At 50.0% G+C, this 22,878-nt stretch overlaps 1 protein-coding gene across 1 annotated transcript; it reads left to right on the top strand.

Annotated features, from left to right (window-relative positions):
- Positions 1-773: 773 nt before the first annotated feature.
- On the top strand, positions 774-22,173 carry LOC127476583 (putative neutral ceramidase C). Its single transcript, XM_051799625.1, has 22 exons — positions 774-1,249; positions 1,859-1,958; positions 3,958-4,094; positions 5,671-5,756; positions 6,142-6,291; positions 6,901-7,077; positions 7,433-7,560; positions 8,120-8,197; positions 8,612-8,732; positions 10,331-10,456; positions 10,666-10,752; positions 12,372-12,476; positions 12,608-12,689; positions 13,181-13,296; positions 15,796-15,890; positions 16,780-16,819; positions 17,633-17,728; positions 18,316-18,411; positions 18,974-19,123; positions 19,905-19,964; positions 20,557-20,645; positions 21,698-22,173. Exons 1-22 carry the CDS (start codon positions 1,234-1,236, stop codon positions 21,885-21,887), a joined length of 2,325 nt encoding a protein of 774 aa, XP_051655585.1. The 5' UTR covers positions 774-1,233; the 3' UTR covers positions 21,888-22,173.
- Positions 22,174-22,878: the final 705 nt, after the last annotated feature.

Raw genomic sequence — 22,878 nt, 5'->3', positions numbered from 1 at the left:
GCAGATCCCTGAGCATCCTGCCCCCGACAGGACAGCTTTTCCTTGGAAGTTTTATTTTCCAGGCTAGGTGCTCCAGTGTGGTTGCTTTGGGGTGAGCATCGTGCCTCTGGTGGGACCCCTGTCCTTCCTCGTGGTGGCCAAGCTGGTGACCTGTCCCAGGGGGAAGACATGAGGTTGCAGAAGCCAGGTGCATTTCCAGGACTTCTTTGGGGCAGTTTGTTGTTCCTCACTGGGTTGACAGTGGCTCTGAGGAACCTGTTGTGCTACTGTGTGATGATGATCTCTGTGTGCTCCACCCGGCACCATCTCGGCAATCCAACATCTCTGGGGGGAACAGTTCACATTTCCCACAGGCAGAGGGATTTCCCAAGCCCTCAGCACTTCACCTGAGGTCTTTGCAGTGCTGAAAGTCCCTTTTCTGCACCCGAAGGCTTGTTGGTTCCTGCAGTCCTGAGCCAGGGCGTGTGGACATGGGCACATCAGCCGGGGGAGATGGGGAGCTGTGGGTCCCCATACCCTCACGTAGCAGTCTTCTGAAAAGGAAAGCAATTGAAAACATTCCCCTCAAACATGTTTTGAGCTGTCACCAAACTTCCTTTTCCTCCTCTGCCCCCACCAACAGGTGGTTTGTTCTCTCTGGAGTTACAGAGCCACGGTGAGGCCTTTTCCTCAGCTCCCTGCAGTCCCTGGGGTGAGGCTGGCAGGGCACACCATCACTGTGGCAGTTCATTAAAACTCAATTTCCTGGCTTTTCACGAGGATCTAGCAAATGTATCACCAACGAGCCAATGCACAGCCTATTCCTGGCTCATCCCTGTGCCAGGACCTTTCCTGTGACAGCAGAGCAGCTGCTCCATGGTTTTGTCAAACAAGGCTCTTCACTTACCCCCAGGGCCAGGGCAGGATTTGGGATGCCCTCGTGGCTCAGACGTTCAGCAGCACAGTGGTGCCCAGGGATATCTGGCACCCCACATGGCAAAGCAGGTGGCTTCTCCACCGGTGTCAGGGGCAAGCAGGTTCCCTGGGAACTGCAGGGAGGAGATAAGGTATCAGTAAATCCCGTGTCTCCCAAGCAGCCAGTCCAAAAATCAGCGAGTCAAAGGGCAATACTGAACATGACCCCGGAGTGGTGACGCAGACCCTGCTCAGCTCCAGCTGGAAGGTTAACCCTTGGACTGGGGGTGCACAGGAGAAAAGGGGATGAAAGAGGAAAACTGAAACTCCCCAGCTGGGATGGAAAACGTCAGAGGTGATCCCAGCCTTGAATTCCCAAACAAAGTGCATGGATGCTGGAGGGAGAAAGGGGAATGGCTAGTTGGAGCTTTCCTCTCCCTTGCCACCACATCCGAGGGGTGGGCTGGATCCTGTAATATTTGGGAGGAGCAGACTGTCAAAACCCTTTGGATAAGGCATGCTTTAGCACCTGGTGAATTTATCCAGACCTGTCTGGGACCTGAGGGGAAAACAGATGGAAAAAGCTTGGGTTTTACAAATTTAATAAATAGAAATATATTATTTTACACTTAAAATACAATCCTGCTCTCAAGTTCTTCTTCTGGTAGAGTTTGGAAACCCTGAGGAGCAATCTTCTGTGAGGATTAGGAGTCATGACCAGACTGGGAAGCAGCCCTCATTCCACAGGCTGTGGAATTCCATCAGTGATGAAGCAAAGAGGAGGAAAAGAGTCCTGTTCCCGAATTCCTCGTGCACCAGAGCTGATCAGTGCAACCCCAGGAAGGTTATTTTAGAGAGGCAGGTGCTGTCCCTAACTCAACATAAACACACCAGGGGAAAAAAAAATCCTCTCACCTCCCTGTGGGGTAGAAATTATTGATTGGTTTCTTCTTATCTTGTGCAGTGCTTGACTCACGGGGTTATACAGCAACGATTTCCAAGCTCAACTTTCCAGCTTGGAGCAGGTCTGGAGCTGGGAGACATTCCTCTGGCCACTGGAGCAGGTGAGGGAACTCGGGGAGGTTTGCACGAGGTTCCACCGGGGTTCCACGGGATGAATGTTTATTTCTTGTGGTGTTGTTTGGGTTGGATCAGGGGGATAATGAGCACTGTCTCTGTGTGTGGTGCTGATGGGTTTGAGGCTGGTGCTGTGCGTGTCCAAGCCTGGCTGCCAGTGCCACGCTTGGAGAGTTAAAGCAGGAGGAAGGAAACCTGTAATATTAGCTTTGTTGCCACTGGAATGTTTCCTGTGTGAAATCCAGCCCTGATGACAACTGCTGTAGCTCACCAGGGCAAAAGAAGCTGATGAGAAAGGTCACCTAGAGCAGGTCTAGGTGACCACTTGGCTCTCTGGTGCTGTTGTTTCTCCCTGCAACCTTCCCAAGCCCATAAATGCTCGTTTCAGCAGTTGTTTTCTGCAGGTCCCTTGTTTCCAGGGCACATTCCTATGGGGAATAACCTGAAGGCAGGAGCTTTCCCAAGCCCCCTGACAGACTCACCCTAAGGCAAATGTTACCTCCAGGAGAATCAGAGGCTCTGCCTCACTCTTCCCTTTCTAATCACAGGATCATCACAGACTCACAGGCTGGTTTGGGTTGGAAGGGACCTTAAAGATCACCTCGTTCCACCCCCTGCCATGGGCAGGGACACCTCCCACTAGCCCAGGTTGCTCCAACCTGGCCTTGGACACTTCCAGGGATCCAGGGGCAGCCACAGCTTCTCTGGGCAACCTGTGCCAGGGCCTCACCACCCTCCCAGGGAAGGATTCCTTCCCAGTATCCCATCTTCTGGCAGTTGGAAGCTGTTCCCCCTTTTCCTGTCCCTCCATCCCTTGTCCCAGGTCTCTCTCCAGCTCTCTTGGAGCCCCTTTAGGCCCTGGAAGGGGCTCTCAGGTCTCCCTGGAGCCTTCCCCTCTCCTGGGTGTCCACTTTCCCCATCTCCCTCACTGCAGTGCCAGTGCCAAGGCTGCTTGGAGCTGTGTCTGGGTGAGCTGGGGGCATCCCCAAGGACAGAGATCCCCCTCCCTGCTCTGAACAAGGAACCCTTTGGAGCAGATTCGTGGTTGGGTCACAGGCAGAGTGATGGGATCAGCAGTAAGTTTGATCTGCTAAGACATCTATGGACACACAGAAACATCCAAAGTTGTTTTAAAGGTTAATTCCTGCCTCGTGCAGGTGTTCACAGGAAGGGCAAAAGGCACATCTTAGCTCCAAGTGTCACTTCCCACTGGGCAAGCCTGAATTTTTGGGTGCAATTTTGGGCTGCCAGAGCAGGACAAATCAGAGAGGGCAACAGATTTTCCCATAGCTGTATTTTGCATGATTTTTCTTGTTAATCTTTAACCCAAACCAAGCCTCTGTTTTTAACCCAAAATAAACCTTTCTTCTTTATAGAAGAAGGAAGGATAATATCCAAAAGTAAACTTTTTTATATGCTGAAGAAATCCAGCATCTATATGTAGGCTCTTATCTGGGAAAGCTGTCACAGCCAGCACTTTTTCCAGCCAGGAGAGATTTGCACTTGGACCTGCAATGGGCTGTGCTCTTCTCATGCTGAGGTTGTTAAACTGACCTTTATTATGGTGACAGTATTGATGTGCTCTGAGCATGTGAGCAACTGCAAAGCTGTGAGGCTTCAGGCTGCAGCATCTCCTCCAGGCACTCAGTGAACGTGGAGTCTGGTGGAATATTGTGGAGCTTATTTCAAAGATTCTTTGGGGAGGGTGAGCCAAGTGTTCTGGGAAATGTGGGGTCAGTAATTTGGGTGCTCGCCCTGTCCTATCAGCCCTCGTGACAGGGAGTGCTTGCTGCTCCCAGGAGATATATTTCTGCTGTCTCAAGCAGGTTGAAAAGCCAACCTGCACTTCCCATCCTTATCTCTGCTGCTCTGGCACTGGGATGGGGGACACAAACCCTCAGCAGCTCTTGGAGGGTGTGATGTGTGCTCTGGGTGTGCTGTGCCCGAGGCTGGGGCTGTCCCATCTGTCCCTTTGTGCCTTCACAGTGCCCCCACCATGTCTGGGCAGAGGTCCAAGTGCTGCTCCTCACGCCTGGGGGTGATCCTCATCGTGTGCCTGGCGCTCATGATCACGCTGACCGTGGTGCTCCTCGTCCTCCACTTCCTCAACAGACCCAGCAATGGCAAGTTGAGCTTCTTCAGTCCCACCCTCCCACGCTGCTCTGGTGTGTGCCCAGTGCAGCCATTTAAAGAGACACAGACAGAGGGGCACTGCTGAGCCTTCATCACCACCCCTGTGCACGGCCCTTGGGCCCAGCCTCAGCAGGGTGGGCAGACCTGGCAGGAGCACCTGCATGGAGGCACAGCCCTGGGCGTGGTGGGGCTGCAGGGATCCACACATCCTCCCTTCCCTCACTCCTGGCACTGCACCGAGGGGCCTCACAGCCACTGCCATCCCATCACAGCCCCTTCACGTCTCCAACCCCATCCCCGGGCACAGGGCAGGTGCTGGGGGGTGCCCCAAGTTCACTCTGCCCCTGGACAGGGCATCGCCCCACACGTCATCAGGGGGACCTTCCAGCTCCTAGAGTTTGATCTCAGGCTGGCTGCAGTTCACTCTTCCTTCGGGGGTTTGGGTTGGAACACATGAGAGTTTTAGGCAACTGATTCTCCTCCGTGTTGTAGGAGGAGGGAGAAGGGGAGGAGGTGGAGGAAGGGTAGTTTTAATGGGTTCACTGATGACAATTTAAATCACAGAAATGGCCAGTCTGTGGCCAGTGTGTTTCACTTCTCTGGTTTTGGTGACAGCCTAGGAAAGGCCAGACTGGGAAGACCGAGCATCCCCTAATCCCAGTGTCCTGCCTTGAGAGGCAGCAGCTGCCTGGGGAAGGCTGTGAGAACAGAAATATTCAATATTTTCCCACAGGATTATCTCAACCTCCAGTGATCTGTGGCTCTGGGATTTCCTGAGATGCAGATAACCTTATTTATTTATTATTATTATTATTATTATTATTTTATAACCCTCCATGGCTTTTCTTCCCTGAGTTTTTCCATCCTGTAAGGATTTCTGCACCTTCACGATGGCTGGGGCAAGACATGACCTCCTTTGGCATTACTTTTCCTCACCATTTGCCTGGAGGTCATTGCCCAGAGCTGCTTTTCCCTTCTTTGAGCTTCAAGTGGCTCTGCTTCAGTTTTTTTGAGGAGGACCAGGGTGCCAGCACTGGACGCAGGGTGTGTTGGAGGCACCAGGGAAACATGTCGGTGTTTTTTCTTCCCTGGTCCTTCCCAGCAGCTCCTGACACGCCATCCCCTTTTTCTTGCCACTGCTGAGCTGATTTTTTTGTGTGAAGCAGCACTTGCACCCTTGGATCCGTTTCCTGCGTGGTGGTGATGGGCTTGGAGAGTTTAATTGGCAACCCTGGGCTTGTTTCCCCCTCCCTGTGTGTCCCCACACATTTTCCATGGTCCAGTGACACCATCTTGTGACCTCCTTCTGCAGTTCCTCATGCCTGCTCCACCCTTTACCACCCCAAATACCTTCACAGCCTCAGCACCCTTGGACCACATCGACAGCCCACTGGAAACCCAAGCAGAGGACTCAGCTAGACCCCCTTGCCCAGGGTCTGCTGGGTCCTCTGGGGATGTCCAGCAGGTTTCAGGTGTGGATTCTCTTGAACAAAGCTGGGTTGCCTCTTTTATCTCCAGTTCTGCTCCCTCATGTGTCCACTGATCTACTGGTTATTGTTCTTACAGATTCCATCGACATATCAGAAACAGCAAACTACTTGCTGGGCGTGGGTCGAGCTGACTGCACAGGACCAGTGGCACAGGTTCCCCTGGTAAGTTGGGGGAATCGAACGTGGGGTTGGCAAAATACTGACTGTTCATCACCCAACAGTGCTTTTTGCAGGATTTCCAGTTCAGAGCCTTTGCCTCGACAAAGTGTGCCCTCTGCAAACATTCGGTGATGTTTCTTTGAGGCTTGGAGCAACCTGGTCCAGTGCAAGGTGTCCCTGTGGCACAGGGGTTGGGATGAGATGAGCTTTAAGGTCCCCTCCAACCCAAACCACTCCATGATCCTTGCACTCCCGGGGCAGGGCAGAGTTGCAGCTCGGAGTGTTTATGTGCTGAATGAGTCCTCTGACGCTCGGAGAAGTTCATGCAGGTGAACGTATCCCTCGTTATTTTGGCTGGGTGGACCTGAGGGAGCTCTCCCCTTTGCAGATGGGCTATGCCAACCCGGAGCAGGCGGCTGGTGGGCTCCTCACACGCCTCTACAGCCGAGCCTTCATCGTGGCAGACTCCGACGGCTCCCGGCGCGTGGTGTTCGTCAGCGCTGACATAGGGATGGTGTCCCAGAGGGTGAGGCTGCAGGTACGTGGCTGCAGGTGAGGGGCTGCCACAGGGTGGGCTCTTGCTGGTGTTTGCACGAGGGTTATAGTTTATGTAGGGTTGTGCATTAATAGTCATCACTAAATAACATCCAGCTCGGCGGCACGTTGGCCCTTTGCTTTGGGATTTCCCTGCAGCACCTTCTTGCAGAGATCCTGTGTCTCTGAGGCAGAGGAGCTGTTGATTCCTCACCAAGTCAGACTGCACTTTACCCATGCTTCTCTTAGCAGAAAAATTATCAGGAGTCCATTGCAATCAGGAATACATGATCATGGTGACTGTGTAATGTTGGGTCTCCAGCAGCACAGAGGAGAGAGGGAGATGCTGGAGAACTGTGGACTCCTTGGATGACCTGGGATTCACTTCAGGTTGGCCATAGAGGTCTTCACTTACCAGATTTTATTATTTTGAGGCTCTTGCCGGGTCAACAACTGTAACCTACTTGTGCCACCAACATGGGAGTATCAGGCAGAAAGGGAGGAGTGAGGAGGAGGAGGATGAGTGGCTGGGGTTTTTTGCAAGGGCTGGCACAAATCTCTATAGATTTTAGGCACGAAAAAGGGCTTTTTGAGACCACCTCCTTCCTCTTAGGTGCTCGAGAGACTGAAGAGCAAGTATGGTGACCTGTACCGGCAGGACAACGTCATCCTCAGCGGCACCCACACGCACTCGGGGCCGGCGGGGTACTTCCAGTACACCCTCTTCTGGATCACGAGCAAAGGGCTCATCAGACCAGCCCTCAACTCGATCGTGAACGGCATCGTGAAGGTGGGTGTCACCCCCTCTGACCTGCTGGTGACTGACAGAGCTCTGGCTGTGATGGTTGTGGCAGCACCTCTGAATGCTACAGTCTTAAACACACTTGGAGGGGGGGTTGTGTCTACCAGAGAAACCAGATCAAAAAACCTTAGATTCTTTCTTTAGAGACAATTGTGAGTAGCTTCAAAGTATGGTTTTCTAGAATTTTAGGCTGCTTAAGGAAAAAAAATAATTAAATAAGCACCCCCAAACTCCCAGGAAAGGGTTGGGGGCAGATAGGAAGGGAAAGAGAGAGGTTTTTCTAGATAATCTCATGCATGTCTTACAGACATGGACTAATATTCTCTGTGTTCCTGCTTTCCAGAGCATAGACATAGCACATGAGAACATGAAGAGAGGAAGGCTTTTTATAAACAGAGGCACTGTAGAAAACAGCCAGATCAACCGAAGCCCTTTCTCCTATCTCGCCAATCCAGCATCCGAGCGAAGCAGGTAAAAGCTCCCCAGGCAGGAGGGAAACAGAGCCCCGAAGAGAATCCTCCAGCTGGGACCATGAGCAGCCATCTGGCAGTTGGTGTTTCTGGTCATTCACAGGAGGGTTGGAAATGTGGAGTCAAGATGTGGCAGAATGATGCTGTTGCCATCCTGGGCTCCTGGGTGTGTCCCCCAAAATCAGTTTCAAGAATGGGCTTCAAAGTTGTGCTCTCCAAGCATGTGAGACATCAGTTAAGGATGTGAACTTATGTTTTATTTATTAAAAAAAATATTCAGGTGGCACTGAAGTGCTATCCTTGGTGCATGAATTTGTATTTGGAGAGAGCTGCTCTCTCCATTCCCTGGAGAAGCAGCGCCTGAGGACAACCATAACTCTTCCCTTCCCTTCACAGCTGTTTTCAGATGCCTCTCTAAGGTCTCACTGTGCTCTGGTCATACCTGGCATGACCTTTTTATTTCCTTGTTCAGCCTAGTGGAGATTCAACATGTCAGAGCACTGCAGAGTGTGACTACAGCTCTGGTGCTAATGAGATTTCCCTGCTTTGTTTTCATCCAGGTATTCATCCAACACAGATAAAGAAATGGTGATTCTGAAGATGGTAGGCGAGGATGGACAAGAGCTAGGCCTTATCAGGTACTGACCACCAAAGCAGCACGTTTTCCTTCATATCCTCATTCTTTTTTGTAAGAATGAAGGTGTTCCTTTTTTCCCCCCTTTTTTACATCGTTGACTCCTCCTTGTTTCTTTGAAGTAAGAAAATAAAAAGAAACCCTGCAGAACACAATCCTCTGGATTAGTAAAAGAGTCAGTCCGGGTCTGAACTGCCAAATTCTTGTGGCTTCAAGACCTGGACCGTCATAGCCATGCACCCTCCTGGTTGGGAGAGGATGGGAGTACTCTGCCCTTGTTAATCCATCCCCAAGTACCTGGAGTCTGTGTTTGTGTTCTCCCAAAGAAAATTCCATAGGTTGACTGCAAATATATAGATTGAACAGGCCAGCTGCCAACACAGAGCCTGAACAATGAGTGTCCTGTGCCTCCCCCCAGCTGGTTTGCTGTGCACCCTGTCAGCATGAACAACACGAACCACCTGGTGAACAGCGACAACGTGGGCTACGCGTCCTACCTGTTCGAGCAGGACCAGAACAAGGGAATGCTCCCTGGAGAGGTGGGAGTGCCTTCAGGCTGCTGGAAATAATGGGTGGAAAAGGGCTGCAGCACGGAGGGGGTGGCTGGTGCTTTGCAAGGGCCAAAGCGGGTTCTTTCGAACAGAGAAGTGGGACAGCAGGATAAACACAGAACAAGGACAAAACTGAACGCTTGTGATTTAATTACTTTCTTCCTCTAGAGGGGAGAAATTGGAAGGTGTTTTCTTGACTTTCCAAACTAGTGATCAGTGGCATTTATTTAGACTTAAATAATAAGCCACGTTTGTTTTGATTAGACTATTGGAAATTGGAGAGGTGGTGGCTGTCTCATCCCTGCCACTGTTCAGAGCCGGGTTGGATGGGGCCCTGAAAAACCTGGGCTAGTGGAAGGTGTCCCTGCCCATGGCAGGGGGTTGGAACTGGATGAGCTTTAGGTTCCCTTCCAACCCAAACCATTCCAGGATTCTATACTAGCAAGACATGTGCAGGATACTTGATCCAGAGGGATCCATTCATTGCATCTGTGGGGGGGCATCAAGCCTGTGTTCAGCCCCACTTCTTTCTCCTGGCTTCCGGCCAGTTCTGCCTTGTGATTAGCATTTACCCAGAAGATTTGCCATCCTCAGACTGCAAACACAACTCTTTTAAAAAACACTATTTCCTCTGAGATGTTACTGTGGACACGAACCCATCTCACAGGTACTTTGTGTCACGAATTGATCAAGAGGCTGTCCTGGGTGTATCTCCAGCAGGTGCCTAGAAACTCTTGCCCAATTTCTCTTTTAATACTCTGGGAACACGTGTGGTTCACAGCAAAAAATGGAAACTAGAGGAAGTCTTCCTAATTCCTGCTTGCAAGTATTTCTTTTTGTGGTGGATTATCCAAAAGCTTTTAACAAGACTCAGCTTTAGTGCATCATTACAGGTGTGAGTCAGTGGAAGTTGACACGCTAAGAAGTGTTTGCAGGATTCAATATTTGGCACATTGTGTCTAGGAGCCTTACAAGAAAATGAATTAAGAGATGATAATATATCAGAATAGTTGGTGTTGACATGTCCCAGCTCTGAAAGAGTGGGTGGGAAATGAAATATCTGCAAGAGCTGAATTCAGCCAGTGCTCAGTGTGCAACCAGCTTTGCTTCTGACAGGTACTGCTTGATGTTAACTCCTGCAGATCCAATAGCTGTCACCCTGTAAATCAGTCATGGTGAAAGCCTGGCAGGAAAAAAATAATTCTGTGCAAGGTGCTACAATGATCACTTGGCATCTGATCAGTAACATGAGAAACTGGGGACGTGGAGGGAAGAGCTGCCACTGAGACACAGGAGGGACATGGAGAAACACTGGCTGGATACCAAAGCAGACTGAAGGCCACCCTGAAATGGCAATTGCTTTCTGGGTGTCCAGTTCTCCCTTGCTCTTCCTGCCCCCAACCCCTTTGATGTACATAAATCCCCACTCCAGTCCTCCCAGAAATGTTCAGCATCGCTTTGGAAATGCTCAGCAGCATCACGGGCTCGCCAGCTGGTGGTAACGCCGGCTCCAGAGAAAGCTGCAGGGGGTGTTTGCACTCCCTGAGAGGCTCCAAAGCCCCTCTGAGCACCTCTGGGTTTGGCAGGGCTCCTTCGTTGCCGCCTTCGCCTCCTCCAACCTGGGAGACGTGTCGCCCAACACGCGCGGCCCGACCTGCGCCAACACGGGCGAGTCGTGCGACAACCCCCAGAGCTCCTGCCCCGTCGGAGGGGTGAGTGTGTCCTGCCTGTTGTGCCTCACACACCCCGTTTCCTGCAGTTTGCCTTGCTGCCCGGGTCAGTGCAGCAGCCCAGTGCCTGATTCTGGCAGGAGGCCATCAGTTCCCGCGGCGGGACGAGCCCTCGTGAGCTCTCCCGCTCGGCAGTGCCCCGTGTTCTCCGTGGGAACTGATGGCTACCATTCCAACCAATTTCTCCACAGGCAGCCATGTGCATGGCCCAGGGGCCCGGGAATGACATGTTTGAGAGTACAAGGATTATAGGGCAAAATATCTACTCAAAAGCAAGGGTAAGTGATATTTCGCTTTGCGAGTGTGTGTGAGAGCTTGTTATGACAGGAATGCACGTTCATTTAAACAACTCAGTGATCCCTTCCAGCTCAGGGTGTTCTATATTCAACATTCTATCTGTCTTCTGTGAATGTTTGTAGATGTAAATTACTCCAAAGTCCACCTTTATATGCTTAAGGAAAAGTTTCTTGATTATTTTTTGTAATGGGTAAATGAGGTTTTATTGATCTTCTATTGGTCTTCTTTATTGATCTTATTTTATTGGTCTTCTATTGCCATCAGAGGACCTCAGAGCCTGGAATTTGTTAAACTTAGGGCAGGGTATGAAATCATAATGGTAGTGAAAAACTCCTTCTGGTATAACATATCTGACTAGACACCTAAATTTAGAACAGAAAGCACACACTTAGATACATTAGCACATATTTAGATACATCGTTGTAGGCGTTGTGAATTTCAAAATATCAGTTTGGGTTTTAATCTCAGTATCCCTTATAGGGATATAATGTAGATCTTGCCCCTTCCCATCTCCCCCTCCCTCCCACGCACACATCTCAGAGGTGGAAGAGCTCAGAGACACCACCACACACCACTTGTCAGCATCACACTCCTAAACTAACTGTAATGTGAGTTAAAATGTGCCAGATTAAGCACCCATGGAAGATACTCACTTGCCCTACTTGGCTTTGCATTTACTCAGCCGGTGTCCTCCATCCTATGGGCTCCCTTGTGTCACCTGAGGGCTCAAAAGCCACCTGACTTTACTGGTTCCCCTCCCGTGGCTTCGTGTAATGTGAGAGTAGTCAGTGCAAGGAGAGTTTTTGGCAGTGTTTCAGGGACAGCAGCTGGTAGGAACTGGAACGTGTCCAGCAGGAGGCTTGGTGGTGGTGGTTTCCTTTAATCACCATTTCAGATCCTTGCCCTGAAGTCACTCCAGGCTGATCGTGACTCGCAAGATTGTCCCAGTCAGAGCGTCCTGGTGTGTGTAAAACAGAGAGGGGAAACACTGCAGTTGTTTTCAACACCTCGGACTCCTGACCTTTGAAGGCTGCGCCCTCAACTCCTTCCACGAACATCATTAAGCTGTACAACTTCTGGCAGCACTTTCTGTGTCCCAACCCGAGGCACGTGGGCTGGCAAACTGCTCCCTGAAGAGCTGACTGGCTTAGCTGTCAGCTCTGTGCTAAATACATGGTAAAGGCCAGGCACTTCTGAGCAATGAATACAGCTTCTTTCTCATAGGAAACACTCCTTCTGGTTGGTCTGAGCTGTGAGAAATGCCAAAGGGTGGCACCAGGAACAAGAAGTTGCCACCCTTGAGAAATAGGTGCCTGTTTCAGCTGTAAAAGAAAGGCATGTGTAAAACTGCTGACCACAGGGTGTCTGTCCTCCCTTCCTGAGACAGGGAGAGCTTGCAGGGCTCAGGGCGAGCAGGATGTAGAGATGGGGTGATAGAAACACCTTGTGAGCTTGGGAAATACACTCTTGCTTTTACACCTGGAAGAGGCCGTGGGAAGGCGTCAACAGAACGAAGACATAATCCACGTGGCTGTATCTCAGCAGGGCTGGCTTCCTGACTGCTTCTTCCTCAAGGATCTCCACCTTGTGTGTCCCTTAGGAGCTGTATGAAAAGGCTTCCCAGGAGGTCAGGGGGCCCCTGAGCTCGGCCCACCAGTGGGTGAACATGAGTGACGTGTCGGTGGAGCTCAATGCCACGCACACGGTGAGGGCGGCGGCTGCTGGGACAGGGGGGCCAGGCAGCAAGAAAGGTCAGAGTCCCACAGCAGGACTTGGCACACTGAGGGGAACTGGGTTTTATCCCTTTTCCCTTGTTTTTCTCCCTGCCTGATCCAGGTTAAAACGTGTAAGCCAGCCCTGGGACACAGCTTTGCCGCGGGGACCATCGATGGCGTGGGCGCTTTCAACTTCACCCAAGGTAGCCTGGGGGGCAGGAGTCACTGTGGCTTTGGGCAAACGGGGAGGGCACGGGGCATCCCCCACACAGACTGAACTCCCTGGAGGCACTTGGCAGCATCAGCTGCTGGTTGAACCACAGCCTCCAAAGGGATGTTTTTGGGAAGGTGTGACCTTACAGCCCCCTTGCAGGTTTGTCTGTGTGCGTCAGAAAGCTCCTGGAGAAGGAGGGTATGGCCATGCCCTGAAGGAGGGAGAGCACTGGATGGGGAGTGGGGAGAAGAAAGACCTGGATTTGGGACACTCTTTCTCATTTGTTCTCGTTACCTGAAGCCTGCCAAGATGGAGCTCAGCTGAGCTAAAGCTCAACTTTTCAAACCACCCCAGGAAAGGGCGATGGTCAGAATCCACTGAGGAATATCCCACCCCACCTGAGCAGGGAGGGAGTCGTGTCTGTCTGAGAGCTGCTGGGGCAGCTGATGAACAGTGTTTGAAAGGTGTTTCCCCCTCAAGGTGCAGTAGAAGGTGACCCGTTCTGGGATCAAATCCGGGACCAGCTGCTGGGAGAGCCATCAAATGAAACAAAAGCCTGCCACAAACCCAAGCCAATCCTCTTCAGCACGGGAGAGGTAAGGACACCCCGCTGTGTGCCCTGGGAAGTGCAGAGGTTGCTGATCTGGGCTGGGATCAGCAATCCTTCACAGACCCAAATTCCTGACAGATTTGTTAGGGGGCTGCAGGAGTTGTCTGTGCCAGCCCACACGGTGAAGAACACGGAGGGAGAACGAGCTGCAGGGGCTCTGAAGGAATGAAAATAGAAAGCAAGAATAAGTGTTGGCATTAGTTTGCATCAGAGTGAGAGAGGTGGAAGTTTTCCTCTTTCAGAGCATCTTTTCCATGTGTCCCAGGAGGAGAGACCACACTTCCCGCTCTCATTAGGACCAAAAAAATCCAGCTGAAGATCTACCCTGGCCTGATTCTCTGCCTGTGAAACAGCCCTGAGCTGGATGCACAGGGAAAATGCATGAGGTCAGGGAAAGCCACCAGTGTGTGGAGCTCAGTGTTGCCTCCCAGCAGTCTCTGGCTCCAGGACACCCATCCTCTGTGGCTGCTCAGATCTTAATAGCTCTGGGTGTTTCTTTCTTCTGTCCTGCCATTTGTTTCCTGCCTTAATCCATGGGAGGACCTTTCCTCTTGTCATAGGACAGACTGATCCATGCAAAATGAACCAACTCATCCTGGTGGCCTTTGGGAACTCTGGGGACTGAACCAACTTGCCCACCTTCCTCACTGTTACATTCCAAGGTTTCTTCCAATCGTGGCTTCCTCTGGAAACGTCCTGTTGACTTCTCTGCTTTTCTGTCACATTTGTGCAACTGTCTGATAGTTCTGTGAGCTGCAGCATGGACTGATGCCAGCCTTGCTCATCCATGGGCAGAGTCACAGCAGGCTCAGGCTGGAAGTACCCTGGAGGGAGGTTCCCCAGCATGATCCTACTCCCAGCAGGACCAGCACTGCAGCTGCAGCAGGTTGCTCAGGGCCATGTCCAGAAGAGCTGGGACAGTCAGCAAGGATGGAGAGCCCTCAGCACATGGGTCCCTATCCACAGGGAAGGGTTATTTCTCAGGCCCAGCCTCTGCAGAGCCACTGCTCTGTTGGTCCCAGCCCATCCCCATGCTCGGGGCTGCTCCATCCTGGGCAGAACTTGGTGTTTGTTCTTACTGAGCCCTCCCAAAATCCTGCTTACAGCTTTAAATGAAAATTGATGCCCCATTTCCCACCTGATGTTCCCTTGGCATTAAGACAAATGCACTGCAGTGGAGCGGGATCATGTCCAAGGTCCTTTAGAGCACTTAGAGGATGCCATCTGGATGATTGTTATTCCTTTCACCAGTCTCCTTAAAAGCTTTTCCTTCTGTCACTTTGTGTTCAATCAGCTCCTCACCTCATCTCCCCTAAAAAGAGGTCCCAGCTCCTCCCACCCGCCTCCTCCATCTAGAACTGTGTCACTGAGAGGAAATTACACTTTTTTTCTTACAACTTTATCACATCTGATGGATGCTCTGGCAGACCTCCTGCTTCTGATGTGAGGTTTTGTCATTCATGCTTTGACCCCAGTAAATTGCTCCTCCAAAAAACCCCCTCTTTTTGGCTGGCTGCAGTGGGATTTTGCATTTCATTTGCTGGAGCTGTGCCAGCCTCGAGCTCTTGTTCCCGATTTCCTTTTAACTGGCTTTTTCATTTCTATCTAACTATTTTTTTTGCCGTTGTTTTCAGATGAAATGCTGCTGTGTGTGTGTGTTTTGGCTGCTGCAATGGTGCTGAGCCTGAGCATGGTCTCTGCTAAGGGGCAGTTGGGAGTCAGGGTTAGGTCGAGGGTGCCCTGAGCATCATCACTTTCTAGGAGAAACTCCCCCTCTGGGAGATCATGTAGTGACAGGACGAGGGGGAGTGGCTTCAGACTGATAGAGAGGAGGTTTAGGTTAGAAATTAGGAAAGAATTCCTCCCTGTGAGGGTGGGGAGGCCCTGGCCCAGGTTGCCCAGAGAAGCTGTGGCTGCCCCTGGATCCCTGGAAGTGTCCAAGGCCAGGTTGGACAGGGCTTGGAACAACCTGGGCTAGTGGGAGGTGTCCCTGCCCATGGCAGGGGGTGGGATGAGATGAGCTTTAAGGTCCCTTCTAACCTGAACCATTCCATGATTCTGATGAAGAGGGAACTCTCATTTCCCATCACCATCAGGATCTCTGACTTCACTCGTTCGCTTTTGCTCTCCTGATCAGATGTTCGACCTCATCAATCCCAGCTCCATCCTTTTTCCGTGCAGGTGAGGGATTTATAGGTGCTGCCCTGACCTTATTTCACCCACTTTGCTTTAAGCTATCCCTCTGGAAACACCCTGTTTGTTTGTTTTTTTCCAAACAAAGTATTTCCACGTGCCCTGTGTGACTGTAATGGTCAGACCTACCAGTGAAACTAAAACACACTCTCACGTGTTTTACAAACAAATTGAATTTACAAATAAACTTACCAACCGGTTTATGACTGGAGGAAGGAAAACACTCCAGCTATTTTTTTTTTTCTTCCCTGCCATCCTGAAGTTGTTGTGCCCACTTTTTGTGCCCCCTCAGATGACTTGGCCCCACCCGTGGCACCCGGACGTGGTGGACGTGCAGATCGCTGCCATCGGATCGCTGGCCATCGTTGCTGTCCCGGGAGAGCTCACGTGGGTGTTCCTTCAGGAGAGAAATTTGTTCATTTATTAATTTATTGCAGCCAACAGCATTTCATTCAAACCCCCTGTGATAGTTCTGTGTGCAGGTAGAAAGGGGGAGCAGGGTAAAAATTGTACCCCAAGATTATATATAAACTCACTGTGGGAATGAATGAGATGGAAACAGGCTAAATAATTTTAAGAGTTCATGGCAAAATGCAGGTTCAATGAAACAAAAGGAACTTGTTAACTTTGATTTGGTTTTTGATAATGAATTGCACTGACTGTTGGTGGTACAATGGTGAGAGTCTGAAAAGGATAATGATTTGTCTCCAGCACCTTTATTCCTGCCCCGTCTCGGGGTGTCTCCAGCCTCACCCAGGCTGTGGTGATGAGGGAGAAATCTTTCAAGGTGCTTTGGTTGAGCTTGTCTCAGAGGGGCCTTAAGGGATGCTGAGCAGTGCTGGAGGTGCTGTGGGAGTTTCTGGTGGGGTGCTGCAAGTCCAGCCAGTGGTTCCTGCTTTAGCTCCCTGCTCTCTGCAACCCCCTGACAGGAGGGGGGAGCCGGGGGGGGTCGGGCTCTGCTGCCAGGGAACAAGGGACAGGAGGAGAGGGAACGGCCTCCAGCTGTGCCAGGGGAGGCTCAGGTTGGCCAGGAGGAGGAATTTGTTGCTGGAAAGGGTGGTGAGGCCTTGGCAGGGGCTGCCCAGGGAGGTTTGGAGTGCCCATCCCTGGAGGTGTCCCAGGAAGGCCTGGCCGTGGCACTCAGTGCTCTGGGCTGGGGGACAAGGGGGGGGTTGATCACAGGGTGGACTCGGTGACCTTGGAGGGCTTTTCCAGCCAAAATGATTCTGGGATTTTATGCTTTCTGGAGCCTGATGTTGTCCCCTTCATGCCCTAGGACCATGTCTGGCCGCAGGCTGCGGGAAGCTGTTACAAGGGTAAGCTGCTGAGGAAGAGGTTTCTCCCGAGTGTCTGGAACCTCCCATTTCCTGAGCCTTCTGCTTTTCCCCCTGTCTCCTCCCAGCTGGGGCCACGGGGCTCGTGTCTCACAGCTGCTTCCTTCTCACAGCTGCTTCAGACAGACTTTGCATGTGCCTTCTGACATGCAGCAGAAATGAATATCCTCCCCAAAAGAAGCAAACCCATCGCGTTTCAATCCATTAAGCCAACACAAGCTAATTCCACTGGGATCCAGGCAGGATGCTAGCAGGATTTTTGTCTGTGGGATGGAGAATTTTTATCTCCTTAATCCCTACCAGGAGTTTGCAACATGAGAACAATTGCAAAAAAAGAAAAAAAAAGGCAAATGTATTTTTTCCATTTGATTGGTGCACCTCAGCTGCAGCCTGAACACCATCATAGTCTCAGCTGCTGTCTCTGCAACTCACTGATCCTTTCTCACAGTTATGTCACGATTTTTTAGGGGTATACAGCCAAAAAACCCTCAAATGCATTTAATTTACTGGAATGGGAGGTCAGGTGTCCCCCTTTTTCTTTGGGTAGTGGATATGAGATGTTAATAAAGGCAAATTGCACTTGCAGGTTTACAGTCCTGAGCATCCAGCCCTCTCCCCACTGTAACTTTGTATTCTATCCTGGTAAAGGAGAATAATGAGAGTGATAATGATGATGATGATAATAATAATATACCAACCACTATAACAATAATAACAATATTGATTCAATAGTAATAACAACGGTATATCTGTGTATTAAGCAGTTGTTTCAAGGTGTTTTCTTTCCTTTCTCAGGAATTTGATTCCCATGGGATACCAGGGATGAATGTGGTAATTGCAGGTCTGTGCAATGTCTACACCCACTACATTGCCACCTATGAAGAATACCAGGTAAATGTTAAAATTGTGGATTTTACGTGTTTAATCCAGCTCAGCTTTTGGCTGGATGGGGGTGATAATTAGTGTGAAACTATGTGTGTTTAGAGCACTTTGCCACAAAAAGCTGAAAGATTTGGAGCAGGAGGGCTGTGAGGTGACCATGGATTGCAGTGCCCCGTTGCTGTGGAAAGGCTGGTTGCCTGACACAGTTCTGAGTCTCCACAAGGCAAAGTAGATGTTGTACTGTGAGGAAGATGTGGACCATTGGTTGGACTCCTTGGGTTTAGGAAGCCTGAACTGGAAGGGGAGTTTGGAAGAACTGGGGTTGTGCAGCCCAAAAATTTGAAGCATCATAAGCCTTTAAAAAGAGTACAGTCTGTGATAACTGGGAGAGCAAACAGGGAGAGCAAACCATGAGTAAAAGAATGAAGAGTCACCTGGAACTGCAGCAGAAATATTTTGGCCAGTTGTTGGACTGTCTCCCTGGCAGTAAATAAACCCTGATATACCACTGATCTTGTCTTAGTGCAGTAGGATGGGCTGTATAAACCACCCAAGAGTCCCTCAAAGCCTCCTTTTCCCAATTTGTCCTTCGCCAGGTTCAACGATATGAGGCTGCATCGACTATTTATGGGCCACACACCCTCTCTGCCTACATCCAGCTCTACAGAGGACTTGCAAGGGCTATTGCCACGGTAACCAACCTTTTCTACAGGCCACATGCTGCTGGAGACATTTAAATCCTGTATTTGTTCCTCAGTGAGACCAAATGCTTGCTGCCCTCTCTTCTCTTGAGAAACACTCGTGGTATGAAGATAATTCCTGTAATGGGGGTCTCATGCCACCTGAGAAATTCGAGGGGATTTTCAGGTCAAAGTTTGGAAAATAAGTACCTCCAACCTTTCAGCATGGCCTGAAGTTGCTGCTTTTTTACCTAAAGGGAATAAAAACCCCTCTGCTGCGTTTCCGCTGGCGACGTCCCTGATCAGTGTGACCATGTGAATGTGCAGGACCAGTGGGCAGTCCTGGGATATTCTGGTGGATGGGTCTGAGGGGATGCCAGCAACAGGGTGTCCTGCAGGGATAGCTCCTGCATGCAGAGCAAGATCCTCTAGTTTGGTTTTACACTCACTTTATTATTCTTAAAATCTGCCCGAGCGGTGGTGTGGGATATAGAGCCACAGCAGGGATGTGACTCATCAGGGAGACACTGGTTGTGTCTGTGTGTGTCTAACAAGCACGTCTTCCTTCTCCCAGAACACCACCCAGGACTTGCCCCGTGGCCCAGAGCCCCCATTTTTCAACATAGGCAACCTGACCTTGCTGCCCTCCCTCGGTGTCGAACGCGCGCCGACCAACAAGACATTTGGGGATGTGCTGCAGGAAGTGAGGCAGCAGTACAGAGTGGTGAGAGCCTCAGGGATTCACTAAAACCTCTTCAGGAAATCACCTTTAAACTCTTACCCCTGTCCCAAAAGGGTCTGTGTTCCCTAAAGGGTCGTGGTGCCCTCAGACCAAACGTTTCTGTTGGGGACCATGGTTGAGAAGGCAGAGACACAGTGTTTTCATACCAATGTCATCGTGCTGAATGGGACTCAAAGGGGTGAATCAAGAGGAAAACAAAAGCCCTTTGTTCACCATGAAGTAGATTTCCTCTTCTGCTTCAAAATAAAATACCAGTTGATTAAATAGGCAAATATTGCACAGTGATTCCTTTACAAGCAGAAATCAGGTCACCTTTGATTCCTCTGCTGTGGAATGTAAATGAAATGAAATTAAAATGTTGGAAATGGTTCTGTTTTCAGTGCTCAAAATGTAGATAAGATGTTCAGAGCAAGGACTTTCATCTCACTGCTCTCTCCAGCAGTAAGGCAGGGAGACATTCTGAAAAACCTCACTTGTTTCCTCCCTTTTTTGTGTGCAGTTTATCCAGTTTTATGGTGGAGTTTATCCAGCAAGCAGGACAAGTGGAATGGCAAGGCACAGGATGCCAGTTCAAAACATAAATTGTCCATTGCTGTTGCAACAAGTGAAATTATAAATAACTTCAAACAACAACAAACCAAACACACCAAAATAGCACAAAAAAACCCCCAAACCCCTAAACCCCTCAAATGGCATCTTCAAAGGATGTTCTTAATGTGCAGTGTGATGGTACAAATAACACAAATCTCAATTTCCCCCCCAGGGAGAAGTTGCTGAAGTGACTTTTGTGGGAGCGAACCCCCGGAACTCCGCGGAGAACGCGGTAAATGCGACGCAGCCGCCCTGGAACTGGGGATATGTGGGATCAGTGGATGTTCAGTTAGTGCTTTTTGCTTTGCTGGGGGTTCAGAAGAAGGTGTGTGCTTTGGGAATTCCCACCACCAGGGTGCTTTTGGGGCAGAGAACTGAATTTGGCCACGTTGGGCTGTTCATGAACTCTTCACACTGTTGAAGTCAAAGTCAACCCTGTCGTGTGTGAGGCCAGACACTCTCAGTGCCATCCAGGCACTGCAAACGTGGGCTTTAGTCTCCATCCTATCACCTTGGTGCATTATTTTAATAAAACAAAGAAAATTAGAAAAGAATTTGTCCCATCAATCCCCTTGCACAGACACTGATAGCAAATACCTCACTCGTCCATTCTCTTTTTAATGATAAGTTCTTTGCATCATTTATTAGCTAAATTGGGATTTGGCAGTGAAAGAGAAGTAAGTACCACAGTAAGTGCCAGTCAGTACCCCATTTGCCAGTGAAGCAGGCAGAAGCACAGGCCCTTCTCCACTTTACAGTGACACAGGAGGTGGGGACACGCCTGTACCTTCAGTGTCTGGCTGACTCTGCTATTTTTATTCCAGACTGAACACAACTTCCTGACGGTGGAGAGGCACACCAACACTTCAGGCACCTGGCAGGTGGTGCAGAATGATGCCTCCTGGGACACCAGGTGGGTGCCCTGAGCAGATTTCACTGTTCCACAGACTCCAGGGAGTAATTTAAACTTAGCCTGAAGGCCTTAATTTCAGAGCTCCCTGATTTCAGAGTCTTGACCCTGCAGTTGGTGCTTTCTGGGGATGGATCAGTCCATATTTTGGTGGTTAACTTGTCAAGACCACAAAAACTGGTGTTCCCCTTGGCTCTGGCACCTGCAACGAAGGCTTAGAAGTTTGGGAAGTGCAGAAGGAAGGGCAAGAATTACAGGAGGTTTGGGGTCCAGCTTGTTCATAGCCTGTATCCATCCATCTGTCACACCATGTGGATGAACAGGATGCCAAATGGAAAATAGGAGAGACTCAGAGGATTTTCACTGGGAAAAGCTGTCTGGGTCTGTTGTACATCACAGAGGAGATACAGACAACAATTTAAAAAGTTTGCAAGAAAGAAAAGTTGAGGTTAGGGATGTCAGTCCTCAGGGAAAACATCCATTAAGCAGCAAAGGTGGGGTCACCTTTCAGAGCTGCACCAAAAGTCAGTTTTCCATCCAGTCACGTTTGTAAATATTCATTTCAATCTCAGTAAGACTGGTATGTGAAAAAAAATTTATTCAAGATGTTTTGTTCAACCCCTTCCTTTAATTAAGGTCCTGAAATGGGGGTGCTTATCTCACTTGTAGTGGATACTCCTCCTCTTTGCTCAGCATTCCCCCTGCACAGGGAGGGCTGAGCTGGTGAATGTTGCTCACGGGGTGATGTTGTACAGGGTTGTGATGTGGAGTTGGAAATGGAAGAACACAGGGGTAGAAATATTCTTCATCTACCAAAAAGACCCCTGACTTGTGTTCCCATGTTTCCAGCTGTTTTTCAGCCCTGCTGGGCTTTGGCTTGGCTTGTTGACTGCTGCTCTGGTAGCCTAAATATACGAGGAAAGGTCAAAAGAAGCTCTTAAAATGTCCTTAACCGGAGTGCTTTCATCTCATTCCACTTGGCGAGCTCTTGGGCCGCTGGAACAAGCGAAAAGTGGGGTTTCCTGCTGACTGCAGGTTTCTGGCTTGTTTGCTAGGTTTTACTGGAGCAGAGGATCCCTGAGTCAGAGCAATGTGACCATCGAGTGGCACATCCCAGCTGGCACAGAGCCGGGGACGTACCGGATCCGCTACTTCGGGCACTACAAGAAGAGAGTGCTCCTCACCCGCACCATCACCGTTCCCTTCGAAGGCTCCTCCTCGGCCTTTGAAATCACAGTTCCATAGCTGATCTCAGGCATTAAAGGAATTGTTTCCCTTGAGCAGGAGGTTTGATATCTGGGGGGTTCCGTGCAGGGCCAGGAGTTGGACTTGGATGATCCTCGTGGGTCCCTTCAGGCTCAGGATATTCTGTGATTCCGTGATGTTCTGGAAGGGTTTTTTTTGTGGCACCTGTGACTCTGTACATCACTGCTGTCCCTCCAGTGCTGCTGGTCATCCTTTGCTTTGCAAAGCTCAGCTTCCTGCAAAGTTTTGGCTTTTAGCTGCAGTTCAGTCTCCTCGTGTGTTCTCATTCAAGCGGTTCCTGTCCTGGCCAGATCTCGTTGCAGTTGATTCTTATTGTAATAAAAGATGTAACTTTTTCTTCAGTCATTAAACAAGCACATATTGATGGTGAATAGGATCTTTCTGAGGGAATTAGTGCATATTGGGAGCTAATCCAGGCCATAAAATAGTCCATAAAATTGAGCCCAGTCCATAAAACTGGAATTCAGAGCTGCTGAATTCCCAAGGCATCAGAAGGGAAGATTCCTCAAGCGTGCTTGAAGTGCAAAGCTGACCTCTTAGGATGACAAAGGGTTAAATAGGATAGATATTCATCAGGAAGGCTGGAATATCATTTCATTTAATCCTTTGGAGGATTACAACAGCACCACGGGAAGAGAATTGCCCAGAGCTCTCCGTAAATCAGGGGTTCCAGTTTCAGAGGTGCCTGCTGAGAGTGGCTGTGTGGGCTCCCACCTCCCAGGCCTCAAGCAAGGAGAGGAAGGTCAGCCACTCAGAGTTTGAAACAGTTGGCATTTTTTTTTTTCCTTCTGGAAAGAAACGTCTGTGTTATTTATTCTCCTTCACCAGTGTCACTTCTGAAGTGACTGGTGTGCCAGGTGGGCTCAGTGCTGCCCACCACGAGTGGGTTCTGAAATTTCAGCTTGCTGGGCGAGCTTTTGGAGGAGAATCCCCTCAGAAAGCTCTCAGTGGCCCAAGAAACTACAGATGG

The sequence above is a fragment of the Manacus candei genome, unplaced genomic scaffold (assembly GCF_025592945.1).
Source record: "Manacus candei isolate 608988 ecotype Guabito, Panama unplaced genomic scaffold, ASM2559294v1 h1tg000050l, whole genome shotgun sequence".
Classification (NCBI taxonomy): Eukaryota; Metazoa; Chordata; class Aves; order Passeriformes; family Pipridae; genus Manacus; species Manacus candei.
The sequence above is the reverse complement of the archived record's forward strand: the minus strand, read 5'-3'. Positions and strand labels throughout refer to the sequence as shown.

Bases quoted from the DNA above. Each gene is read 5' to 3' on its own strand.
- LOC127476583 (XM_051799625.1), top strand. The intron at 7,561-8,119 runs GTAAAAGCTCCC...GTTTTCATCCAG, and splicing joins CCAGCATCCGAGCGAAGCAG to GTATTCATCCAACACAGATA. The intron at 12,477-12,607 runs GTGAGGGCGGCG...TGCCTGATCCAG, and splicing joins AGCTCAATGCCACGCACACG to GTTAAAACGTGTAAGCCAGC.